This window comes from Centroberyx gerrardi, chromosome 7 (genome assembly GCF_048128805.1).
Source record: "Centroberyx gerrardi isolate f3 chromosome 7, fCenGer3.hap1.cur.20231027, whole genome shotgun sequence".
NCBI lineage: Eukaryota > Metazoa > Chordata > Actinopteri > Beryciformes > Berycidae > Centroberyx > Centroberyx gerrardi.
In genome coordinates this window covers 6,526,387-6,539,020 of record NC_136003.1, presented here as the reverse complement: position 1 = coordinate 6,539,020, position 12,634 = coordinate 6,526,387, and the positions used below count along the sequence as shown (strand labels likewise).

The 12,634-nt window shown below is 42.4% G+C and overlaps 1 protein-coding gene across 1 annotated transcript; it reads left to right on the top strand.

Annotated features, from left to right (window-relative positions):
• Positions 1-874: 874 nt before the first annotated feature.
• On the top strand, positions 875-8,848 carry pih1d1 (PIH1 domain containing 1). The gene is made up of 11 exons (XM_071903459.2): positions 875-959; positions 1,755-1,837; positions 2,799-2,856; positions 3,017-3,205; positions 5,621-5,682; positions 5,944-6,025; positions 6,383-6,479; positions 7,100-7,126; positions 7,601-7,679; positions 7,819-7,962; positions 8,732-8,848. Exons 2-11 carry the CDS (start codon positions 1,757-1,759, stop codon positions 8,765-8,767), a joined length of 855 nt encoding a protein of 284 aa, XP_071759560.1. The 5' UTR covers positions 875-959; positions 1,755-1,756; the 3' UTR covers positions 8,768-8,848.
• Positions 8,849-12,634: the final 3,786 nt, after the last annotated feature.

Below are 12,634 nucleotides of genomic sequence, written 5' to 3'. Positions count from 1 at the left end.
TTTATTACAGAAAACTTCCACCACACCATATATAAAACTTAAGCAAACAAGTTAGTCCTGTGAGACATTGATAGCTCATGTGGTGGTTTCCAACGTTTCCAACACAGAGCTAGCAATGTTTTGGCTTGTAAGACACAATTTTTCATCATTCAGCAAGAGTAGCAAAACCATTTAATATTTATGTCTCCCCTTTGAACTCCATATACGACCTTTCCACAAAGTTTTGTGGTGTTGGCGCAGGTAAAAAGAACCAGTTTACCCTCGTGTTTTCCTCGGGTCAAAAATGACCCGTTTCTGAGTTTAACAGCAGTGAAAACCTGCTAATTTTTTTTTTTTTTCTGCGTGAACGTCGATGACTTCTCATGGAGTGATCTTACAATTAGAAAAAGTGAAACATTTACCTTTTTTATATTTTTATATAAGCTGTACAATTTCAGGGTATAAAGATTGTCTTCGGGTCATTTTTGACCCGACATTAAATCAATTACAGACTAAATAAAATTTTATAAAATAAAATTAGAAATGATTTGTAGTGACTATGAAGCTCTTTTCTCGTGAGAAAAATGTTTTTCTCGCAAGAAATAGAGTCAGGGGTGGTTCAGTACTAGTCCACTTATGTACATTTTACAATAAAACCGTAAAGCACTGTACAGTGTACAGTGGTGTACACTGAATAAATACCTGGATGGTGAGGTAGGAAAACAGTTATTCCAGAAGTTGTTGATAACGTGACAGGTTGTTTCTTCATCCATTTTGGGTTAAAAATTAAATGAAGAGGCTTTATAGGCCTACTAGGAGTGAGACCGGGTCATTTGACCCAGATATCACAAGGGTTAATGTTAGTTGGGACTTTTATTTTGAAAACGCAGCATCAGGGACGTCGACGTCAGAGCGACCAGGAAGTCGTGGATTCAACGTCTAGCTGGAACAAGGAGGTTGGAAGCTGTGCTTGTGGAAAGGTAAACAACCGTTTTTTGTACTGTGTGTTGAGAATAGGGAGTAGAGAGTGAAATGATTTGACTTGAGACAAAGCGCAGGCAGCCAGCTGAGGTGTGCACTGCCAGTGAGCTAAAGTTAGCCTAGCTTACTGTAGCCTTAGCTCCTGTAGCAACGTCCATAGCAACACATGACACGCTCGTTCAGCCAAAGCCTTGTGTACAAACCTGTATCCTGTCTGTAAAGTGAAGTCTAGAGGTGGCTTCTGAGCTGAACGTTACACCGTGGATGTATTAAACTACATAACATTGCAATGTCATTATACTTCACCATAATTCACTAAAATTACCCCTGGTAGAGAAGGTGTAAGAATAACTGTTGTACTCTCAATACTAAATCAACAATACCAAAATCCATTTCCATTATCCCTGGGACAAAATCTTATCAAGTGCCTGTCTATTTGTCATGAAAACGTTTAAGAGCCTCTGCTCTAAAGAGATAAAAGCTGGTGGGAAACCGGGACTTTACAACCATAAATACTGCTGACAGCTACTTTTAGCTATTGTTAGAGTTCATGACCATGTAGGGTTAGGCTGATGTTGGATATCAGTAACGTTAGAACAAGACCACCAGTAAATGAGCTTGGCTTACAGAGAGAATCCCAATTTACTCAATTTGGGTCCCAGGCTGAAAAAGTTACAGAATATGTAATATAACATGGCACTGCAGCACTATACCTGTATCTTAGACATTATATATTATCTATGGTGTAATTATTTTACAATGTCATTGATTCATTGACTGATTTCTGTCCATAGCAATGGCGACAGACTCCTCCCTCCTCAGCTCGGAGCTGGAGTTGCAGCAGCAAGAGGAGCTGTATCAACAGCTGCTGTTACAGGTGGGTTAGCTGCTAAATTAAAGGGTTTAAAGGGAAACCATGACACGTGTAATTTTAGTCTGTTATATTTTCCTCACTTGGCACCAAAAAGTTTTAGCAATACTTAGGGATGGGACAATATGCTTACAATTCGATACACAATGTGTGGTTCACGATTCAATACAACCACGATACGATGTAATAAATAAAAGTTCAATGACAATAAAGTATGACATTGTCATGTCATTACAAAGTGCAAATAATATAATTTGGATGGAGAGCTTGTGAAACTGTGATGGGCAAGCGTCTCATTTGTGATTACTACCTGAGAATAAAATGGAGCTAATATCACCATTCACTTTTCTGCACCTTTGGCTTTGGTAAGATGGTCTGCTCTACCAGCCACTTCGGCAGTTAACCAACTATTGTTCTATTCAATTCTAAAATCCCAGTTGGCTAGTAAAAAAATGAATTGTGGAATTTACCAGGCAGCCTGGCCAGTGGGCCAAAACTGTACTTTTCTTTCCTGCTAGGGGAAATTTCCAGCACAGATTGTACTGTAGCCTGGCTCTGCCAAGACTATTCCAGCTGGTGGTGACGTGCGGATGCCTCAAGAATGTTAAACCGAGCCTTAGGGACAAATAACAGGCTGTTTGGCAATAGAGGCTCTGTCTCTTTAGGCCAAATATAAACTCTGCCAAGAAACATACTGTATCAGTCATTTGTCTTCTGTTGCGTTCCAATGGAGGCTTGACATGGCAGAAAGGTCTGTCACTCTCTCCTCATTCTCTTTCCCTCTCCTACTCTGTTTTTCTGTCACTCCCTCATGCTTAATATACACTATGTGACACTCAAGCATTGTACCGTTCCATGCTATTCTATTGACATGCGTTAAGTTATTGCCTCTGTGTAAACTGTGCCAATGGCTCTCTCCTCTGTGAACCATTAATGAACTGAAATAAACTGACCTTTCTGTTTGTAGACAATGGGAAAGATGCAAAGTGAAAGTCCAGACTCCAAAGTGATCCGACCACAGCCTGGTTAGTGTCTCTGCAAAACGCGTACTTATCAACTGACCTAAAACACACAAACACACACTGACTGACTCTCTCTCTCTCTCTCTCTCTCTCTCGCTCTCTCTCTCCCTCTCCATCTCCCTCTCTCCTCCCTCTCTCTCTCCTCCTGTCTCCACTTTTCCAGGCATGTGTGTGAAGACTGTGTCCCAGCCGGACCAGCAGAAGATCTTCGTCAACATCTGTCAGTCGACCTCGGTCCCGCCCCCGCCCGAGCTTTCCAAGGAAGCGCTTGTGGAGCTGCTCCAATCAGAGGACCCCACCGGCTACAGAGTTCCCATGAGCCTCGGCGAGCCACACACAGAAATAGACAATAGTAAGTAGCTGAAGCCAAAGATGTTATTTTTACCCAGGAGGCAGTGCGTTAAAAGTCTGTACTGCTGGAATTAAGAGATATTTTCATGATGTGTGGTCAGGGTGAGTAATAGAAGGCTGATCTCAACACCACATTGTAGTAGTGGTAGGTATTAATGGTGTCTGATATCAATATAATTTAGAGTTAGCTTCAATGAGAATTAAGAACGGGGCACCAGATAACAGACAGCATCAACAGGTCTCATCTGAAGGAGTGAGTTCTCGGCATGTTTGAATTTAAACCCACACAATGAGCACAGGAGGTGACTTTATGCAAAATAATATATTTATTACTAAACTAAAGCACACTCAATAATCAGGTAAATACAAGTGAATATAATACAGTATATACAAGAGGTATACCTATGAATTGTGATGAATCAATGGCAATAGGAATAGATGATCATGTGAATATGCAATACTGATAATTAAACCAACATTTCAGCAGACACAATCATGGAAGATGAGCAGTGGAAGACATGAGTCAGCAACGATAGCAATAAATGGGCGACAGATGAAACAGGCTTTCCACTTGGCTTGTGATGATGATGCAGTTGAGTCTGTCTTTGGAGACAAACTTTGGAACAAAGTTGTCGTCAGACTCCGTTAGCACACGTGTCGCGACCACGTAAAGTGCATGAAATCTGCATTGGAAATGTGTGTGTTTGGTTTTGTTGTGATCAGTTGAGGGGTGTGTGCGTGGGCTGGCATGTCTAGTGTTACGGCTCATTACATATGCATGAAACCCTACTTTTGGTTCCCAGATCTATCCAATATAATTGACCGTCGTAACATTAACATTATTAAACTCAGCACAAATTCCTGAACACTTTAATATCAAACATGGCTATCTAAGCCGCATGTAAAGATAAAGAAATTGAATAATGCAAATAACTATTATATAAAACATCACAGTTACACATAAAATTAGACATATGCATTAGAGTCCACCACAATGTGATACCCAAGGTTTCATGAGTCTGTATCAAAGATTTCTCCTGATGTTGGACACATTCCAATGTGTCTCATCTCAGACTGTCTGTCTCTTTGGGGATTAACAGAGACAGGGCTGAGTGTTGGAGTTTTATGGTTATTTACCAGGTCTGTTCCTTGATACCAGCTCGTAATTTACGTTGAGGTCAGTGCCCTTTCCTTTTGATCTCACAGTCTTCCCCCACCATACTGATCTGTTATCAGGGAGGAGGCTCACACAAAATGCACAGGGCCTTTCCAGATGTGAGATGACAATGATGATGTGGGTGCAGTTACTACAACATCCACTGATAAGGAAGATGAAAACTGACGTTTTGTGCCAGCAGTTGAGAAATCAAGGATCAAGCTGCAGACATATTTGAAGCATTTCAGTAAACGGGAAAGCAGTGAAATAATCACACCAGTCCAGTTGGATCTCTTTTGCATCACATGCTAGACTTTGGTCTTAGTTACATTATAACTCAGGGAGAAGATTTTCAGTTTATATTCACCTAACTCTTGTGACGTTGTCTGTTACTTGGCCTGACTGTGTTCACACTATGGATTTTTGGACAGCTGCAACTCACAAATGTTTGGATTTGGTGGTTCCCATGTTTATTTTTTCAATATGGTGCCAACAGAAGATAAGCTTTTAAAAGTGAATTTGTTGGACTTGAATCCCCATTTTCCCATGACCAGAACATCCCTATTATCTAAAGAACTCCCAGTCATTTTGAAACTACACTTAACATTGTATAAGCTAAATAACACCCCAGCTTATCAAATCTAATTTATTTATAAAGCACTTGTTTTTACAAAACAAGAGCAAAAACACAAACATTTCAATTATGAACAAAAGGAAAGCAAACATTAAAATTGTAGAATTTATGAGGTGTGTGTGTGCAGGCATGTATAAATAATGAATTGTAAGAACATTTGAGATCTCATTTCTGAAAAGGCTGTATTTCCCCATTTGCCCATTTTGAATAAAAAAAAATCATCACTTGAAGTTGTTTTTAATATCTCTAAAAAGTGAAGAATACTCATCTGTCACTGCTTTAACATTTTACTTAAGTCGCCCACGTTTCAGCAAAAAGCCTTCATCAGGGTGTATTGGGTAACTGCTATGGATTCCCTTAAATATCATGTTGCATATGCATCGAAGCAGTTGTTTTTCAAATGGTTGAGAACTCAAGCAGTGAAGGCAGACTCAGTTTCTGCAGCATCACTGTTTATTGAAAGCAGAACATCAATCTTCCCCCCTATCTTGACTCCTCATCTCATCACTTTCTCATTCCCCCTGTGCATGTACATTTTACATTCACTCTCACCTCCCTCTGTTTCCTCATTCTCTCTCTCTCTCTCTCTCTCTCTCTCTCTCTCTCTCTCTCTCTCTCGCTCTCAGGCTCCCAGGGTTGCACAGCTTATGACGTGGTCGTCAGCCAAGAGTTCTTCCAAAAGTGTCAGGTGTGTGTGTGTGGTCTTGTAATTCCACACTTAATCAACAGAAGGCCTCACAAAGCCAAACAGATGAGGAAAAATATTTTGAAGTGAGGAGATTCTGTTAGAACTCAGTTTGGAAAAGCCCTTTTTTTAAAATGTTAATGTTGAATGCAAGACAGTGGGATATCCTCACAGGTAGTCTATAGTAATACGTGTGTGTGTGTGTGTGTGTGTGTGTGTGTGTGTGTGTGTGTGTGTGTGTGTGTGTGTGTGTGTTTGTTGTAGAAGGATCCTCTGTTCCAGCAGTTCCTTATCCTGGTATGTCTGGAAGGTTTAGAGAACAAATACAGCCTGGAGCTGAGCAGAGGTAGGTGTGTTGGGAATGCTGATTTGTGTACAACATCATTGTAAGCCACATATTTCCCAATGAGATTAATTATGAGAGTGTCTACCAATGGCAGAGTTTACAACACCAGAATTCTAAACTGTTTTCCTGTTGTGACTGGGAGACCGTTTAAAAATAGAAGATCTAAGGTTGATCATAGTGTTGGGACTTAACGAGGCATATAGAAGTCTCGGCTTACAGTATTGGTGGGCGGGTGGTTGGTTTTTAACCTTATTTTAAGCTTTATTGTTCCACTGCACTGGAGCAGTTAGAGGTTGAGTGCATTGCTCCAGGTCACCTCGTCAGTTTGTGTGTGTGTGTGTGTGTGTCCGTCCGCAGACTGGAAGGTGCTGAAGAACAGAAAGTTCTTTGGCTCCGTAAGCGAGCAGAACATCCGGACCAAGAGCAGGCCGGTCATTCAAGAGCTGCGCCCCGAGTACGTCCCCGTCTCTCTCTCTCTTCCTGTGTCTCTCTCTCCCTCACCCTTTCTCTCCCTGTCTCGCTTATATGGCTGCGTGTGTGTTTTCCCGAGCTTCACCGCAAGATGGCGCTTCAGACTCTTCAACTGAAATCTACTGAAATCACCAATCCAATAGCCCTAAAGACAGTTTTTTGTCATTACCTCCATGTACTGACATTCTACTGTGCTCTTCCTGCCATATTGGTGGCATCATGGATATATGAGTGAGGAGCCTGTAGTCAGCTCCACCAATCAGAAGTAACGCATTTTGAAACCTCAATATATCATGGTCATATTAAGTGTCATACCTTGGTACAATTACCGTAAACAAATGAGGCCATAGTTGGTAGCCTCTGTCTCACAGTTAGTGCAAGTGATTCTCAAAATTAAGACTACATTTCCCATAAACCCCGCTGCTTCCCGTCAGACGTTTTCTCTTACGCTTTTGCTTTGAGCTTTGAGCATGTATAATTGTCTTCAGCTGCCACGAAATGAAGGTCTGGAAAACTTTGGAACTTTAAAAAACGGCTGTGTTCAACTGTCCTTGGTTAACAGATGCTACAATCTCTCACTCTCTGCCCCTTTTTCCTTCGTAGGGAGAGCTCCGCTGCTGCCGCCAAAAGGTAAATCCTCTTTTCCGGCTCTTATCTGTGCATTTTTTTTTACGCAAACTCAAAGCCACTTGTCAGATACGTTTAGATATTTCTCTCACTTTCTCTCCATCCCTCTCTCCCTCCTTTGTCCCTCACTGTTTTTCCCTTCCATCTCTAAAATAACTTTCTACTTTCTCCTCTTTCTTCATCTCTTATCTCTCGTCATTCTCTTCACTTTCATCTGTCCCCCTGTCTTCCTTTCTTCTACCCTTGTCATTCCCTCTCTTCCTCCTCCCGCCCCCCTTTTTCTTTCCCCCTGTTGCATCCCTTTCCCCTCTCTTCCCCCCTCCTCCTTTCTCTGTGGCCTCTTGCTCTCATTTCCCCCCTCCCTTTTCCTTCCTTTACTCCCTTTCATTTTCCCTCTGCCTTCCATCTCTTCCAACCTTCTCCCCTTCCTCTCTCTTTTTCTACTTCTACTTCCTCTCGTCTCGCTTGTGCCTCCAGACCAGAGTTCAGTCTGCTTGTGGAGCCCCCTGCTGGTGACCCGGAGTACCTCATAGCAGAAATACAACTACCTGGCGTGGTGAGACATACATACATTTTTGAAGGCTGATACTAATATTATATAATATAAATATTTTGAAGCTGCCGATCGCAAATATTTTGTGCTGATATTCAATATCTTTTCAAATTTGACCATATTCGCTGTGTCTCCTGTCCAGCCGTCATCTCGCTCTCTGGTTCTGGACGTAGGAGAGGACCGGCTGGTGCTGACGGCCCGGCCCTCGCTCTTCCACCTCGACGTCTTCCACCCCTTCCTCATCGACCAGGAGAACAGCGTGGCGCAGTACAACACCAACACACAGGTAAAACACACACACACACACAGACAGAAACACACTATGACACTAACATTCCATACAACACCAGCACACGCCGTATAGCACCAAAACACTGGTAAAACACTCACAGATATATACATACAGATATACAATAACACTAACACACTTTACACCAACACATGGGTAAAAAACACACACACACACACAAACACACGTGATGACACTAACTGTCCGTACAACACGAAAACACAGATAAAGCACGCATACATTCACCAAAAAACTATGATGCACTATGATACTAACACATTGTACAACAACAACAACATATTGGTAAAACACACACACATCAATACACACAGACACACAAACACACTTCCACTAACACACCGTATAACAACAGCACACCAGTAAAACAAACAGACACAGGCACATCATTATGCTACAGAGGTAAAACACACACACACTTTCACATAGTATAACTGAGTGTAACACAGCAAAACCACACCGGTGTTACACGCTACACACAACAACTGTAACATACTGGTAAACACACACACACACACACACACACACACACTATCACACCAGCACGCCACACAACACACTTACACACATACAGTACATATTGCAAGCACACCTAACATGTAATAAACACACACATATACATACACACACTTTGATCAGCAAAAAGCAAACACAAATACACTAATGCACACGTATTGTACCACATAAAGATACCAGCGCATGATACGCTACATACTCTTTGTCTCTGGTTTCTTGTGCTCTCTTTCAGATTCTTACAGTGACCATGCCTGTGGTGTCTTCATGAAGCAACAGAGTCAACTTCCAATTACATTTTTGTTCTGTTAAAGAATGATGTTATGAAAATAAATGTTATTTTTATAAGGTAGCATTACTGTGTGTGATTTGATTCATGAATTGAACCCCAACTATCTGGCATTCCAACCAGGTTAGAACAGGGTGTTTGCGGTTCCTGGAAAAGTCTGAAAGAAGTCTGACAAAGAGATCACCCCCCCATCACCTCCAATCCCCTCGTTCAGCAAATTTGTGAACTTTTATTTTTTTTGCGCAATCATGTCAAATGACGCGGTATTAGCCTATTGTAAGCAAGGTAATGTACATTGTTGGCTGTACATTGGCTTTAAGGATAATTAGGGCCCGAGCACCGACCGGTGCGAAGCCCTATTGTATTTCAAGGAATTATTATTATTATTATTATTCTCTCCAGTGAATCGCATTTTTGAGGGGCTAAAGGTGCTCGAAAGCTCACCAAACTTTGCACATGCCTCACAAGTGCTGAAAAATTTAATATTTTATGGGTCTCGCACATGGGTGTGGCAAAATGGCTCAATAGCGCCCCCTACAAAATTTCAACTAAATACCCGTCGCTGTACGTTTCACCTACATGTACCAAATTTTGTAGGCACATTTATCATGTCCAGACTTAAAAAAAACGTCAATGGGTGCCATGACCTAAACCCAACAGGAAGTCAGCCATTTTGCATTTATTGTGGCATTTTTGGCCATTTACAGGGGTCATACTTTAACGAACTCCTCCTAGGAGGTTAATCGGATCCACCTCAAACTTGGTCAGCGTATATAACAGACCTTGACGATTAAAAGTTAATATAAGCTTGAGTTTTCGTCCAACGGCGTGGGCGTGGCGCCGCGTCGAATTTCCATGTTTCGCCACGAAACAGGAAGTGCTATGTAACTCGACTGTACATGGTCAAATCTGCCCCAAACTTCACGTTTGATAAGTGTCATGGCCTCAAGACATCAACATGCCAATATTCAGTTATAGTCATAGCGCCACCTACTGGCAACACAGGAAGTGGTATGTAACTCCACTGTACATGGTCACATCTGCCCCAAACTTCACATGTTTGATAAGTGTCCCGGCTTGAACACATCTACAAGCCAATTTTCACATCTGATCATAGCGCCACCTACTGGCAAAACAGGAAGTGGTTTGTAACTCAGCTGTACATGGTCAAATCTGCCCCAAACTTCACACGTTTGATGAGAGTCCCGGCCTGAACACATCTATAGGTCAATTTTCAATCATAGTCATAGCGCCACCTACTGGCAACACAGGAAGTGGTTTGTAACTCGACTGTACATGGTCAAATCTGCCCCAAACTTCACATGTTTGATGAGACTCCCGGCCTGAGCACATCTACAGGCCAATATTCAGTTATGGTCATAGCGCCACCTACTGGCAATACAGGAAGTGGTTTGTAACTCAGCTGTACGTGGTCAAATCTGCCCCAAACTTCACACATTTCATCAGAGTCCCGGCCTGAACACATCTACACGCCAATTTTGACTCATAGATGTAGCGCCACCTACTAAATTCTATACTAAATTCATAGCTGCGTCGACCGGTCAGTGTCCAGTAACGCCACCGCGGCTGCGGCACACCCCGACGTGCGCAAAGTGCGAGGGCCCGATCATTGCTGCTTGCAGCTTTAATAGAAATTATTTTTCTTTTGTATCACTAATGAGTTTACTACTATCTACTTCAAAACACGGATGCCGAAATGACCTAAATCTGTCTGTCGCACCTTGCTAGCTAACTTCACTGATCTGGCGAATGTTAGCTAGTGACGGAGACCTTCATTACTTTAGCCAAACACACTGCTATAAACAGCTGGGCTAGCTTCTCTTAGAGCTGTCCATCTAGTAAAAGCTAGCCTAATGTTGCTACTAGTTTCTCCTCTTTCTTTATCTGAGAGCTTTTTAAACAGAACGAGGCTTTTTTGGTTAGTAACTAACGGAATCTAATTTCTCGAATCTTGAACCAGAGATGTTTCGTCCCCATGTTATTGTTAGCACTTTTGAAGAAAGCAACAGCAATTTAGTGAATTCTGAGCTTGTAGAGATGGTTGGAGCTGGGAATTGTAAACACCAAGAAAATAGGCTAGCAGACTGGCTGCGGTGCTGGTTTTCCAGTGCAGGCAACTAGCCCATACAAAAAAGTTCCATGGTAATACTATCAAAACTACCTTTCATAGTACAATGCCATGGTAAAACCATGCTATACCATGGTACTGTACCATCATGATTGTAACCAAAAAACCATGCCACTGTACTACCATGGTATACCTGTATGGTACAGTAGTACCATACTGTAGTACATACTGTAGGTGCACATACATTACAGTTTCACCTAATTTCAGAAATACCGTAAATCCTCTAATATTGGCCCGGGCCTTTATTTACTTCAACTGCAGAGGGTACCAGGCCTTTATTGGAAGCAGGCTTATATTAGAGACAGGCCTTTATTTCTAATTCCCTCTGTTTGATAAGTATATTTGCTCATATTTTAGTACAAAGCCTCCTTGTTTTCTGATCTGCTTCTGTTGGGGTACGTTAGGCAGACGTTTTTTTGTTACTGCAATGCATTACGATAATTACGGTAATTGACGACGGCATGCTCCAGAGACTTCCGCCGGCCGAGCCATCTTGTGGCACTTGTACGTTACTACAAACTACAATTACAAACAGGCACCAGGAGTTTACCGGTATCCACCGTTGTTTGCATGTAAGCTGAAGCTAACTGAACCTGGGCGCCGATGTGTTCCCGGTGATCCGGGGCTTGGATCGGGAGGATCAATGCGGGCCGTGGGCGCGGTGGAGAGGACAGCGGCGGAGAGAGGAGACGGACACAGTCCAGCCATGTACTAGGTTTTGACCTAGTTTTGTTTCCTTTGTTTTTTTCCCTGGCCTGTATTTGAGGCCGGCCTTTATTTGTTCGTGTCAACCACGCCCCCGGCCATTATCGGAGACCCGGCTTTTAATTGACTACAGGCCACTATTAGAGGATTTACGGTAGAACAGAACTGCTGACACAATGTTATCTTGTCCAATGTGAAAGTCCTCCAAATATTACAACTGAAAATACCACTCAGTACCACCATACCACCCTTTGTAAGGGAGGGCCCTACGTCAGCTTATGAAACCACACGATATTTTAACGTTATAGAAGTGCCAAAATATTGCATATAGTAACTTTGAAGAGTATGTCGCTTTCTATAGAGTACAACAGGTGGTGACATCCCCTGGCTCAAAGACCAGCCAATAGCAGATGGTTGGGTTTGCACCAGACAGGTTTGGGTTTGGTGTAACTCTTCGGTGTAGCCATGAACAGCACAATGACTTCCACAACAGACCTAAGTTAAGACCCTCACTCCAGTCAATGAACAGGATTTATTGCAGCCTAAACTACTGTAGTCCCATTTAGTCGCAGGGGCTTTTTTTGTGGGTTCTCTCTGTCTACATGGGGATCTCTCTGTGAAATGGAAACCTCCCCTTTCATGGAAAAAGAAACTGAATAAAGCTGTCACTCCTCTATTTCTGGATCTGCTCTGCTCATCCCTCTGTCTGCCTGTCTGTAGTCTCCTCCCTCGCTCCTCTTATCTCTCTTTTCCTACTGTTGCTGAGTATCCATTCTCTCTCTTCTCCCTCTCTATGGTTGCTCACCATACCTCTTTCATTTTTTCCCCTTTCTCTGTCCATCCTTTTCTCTCTCTTCCCCCTTCCCTGTGGTTGGTGATCATCCTCCACCTTGTTCACTCTCTCTCATTCTCTCTCTCAGTCTATCAGCCTGTATACCTCTGCCGCTTCCTCTTCCTCACTCACCTTCCTCTTTCTTACTGTGGTTATTCATCTC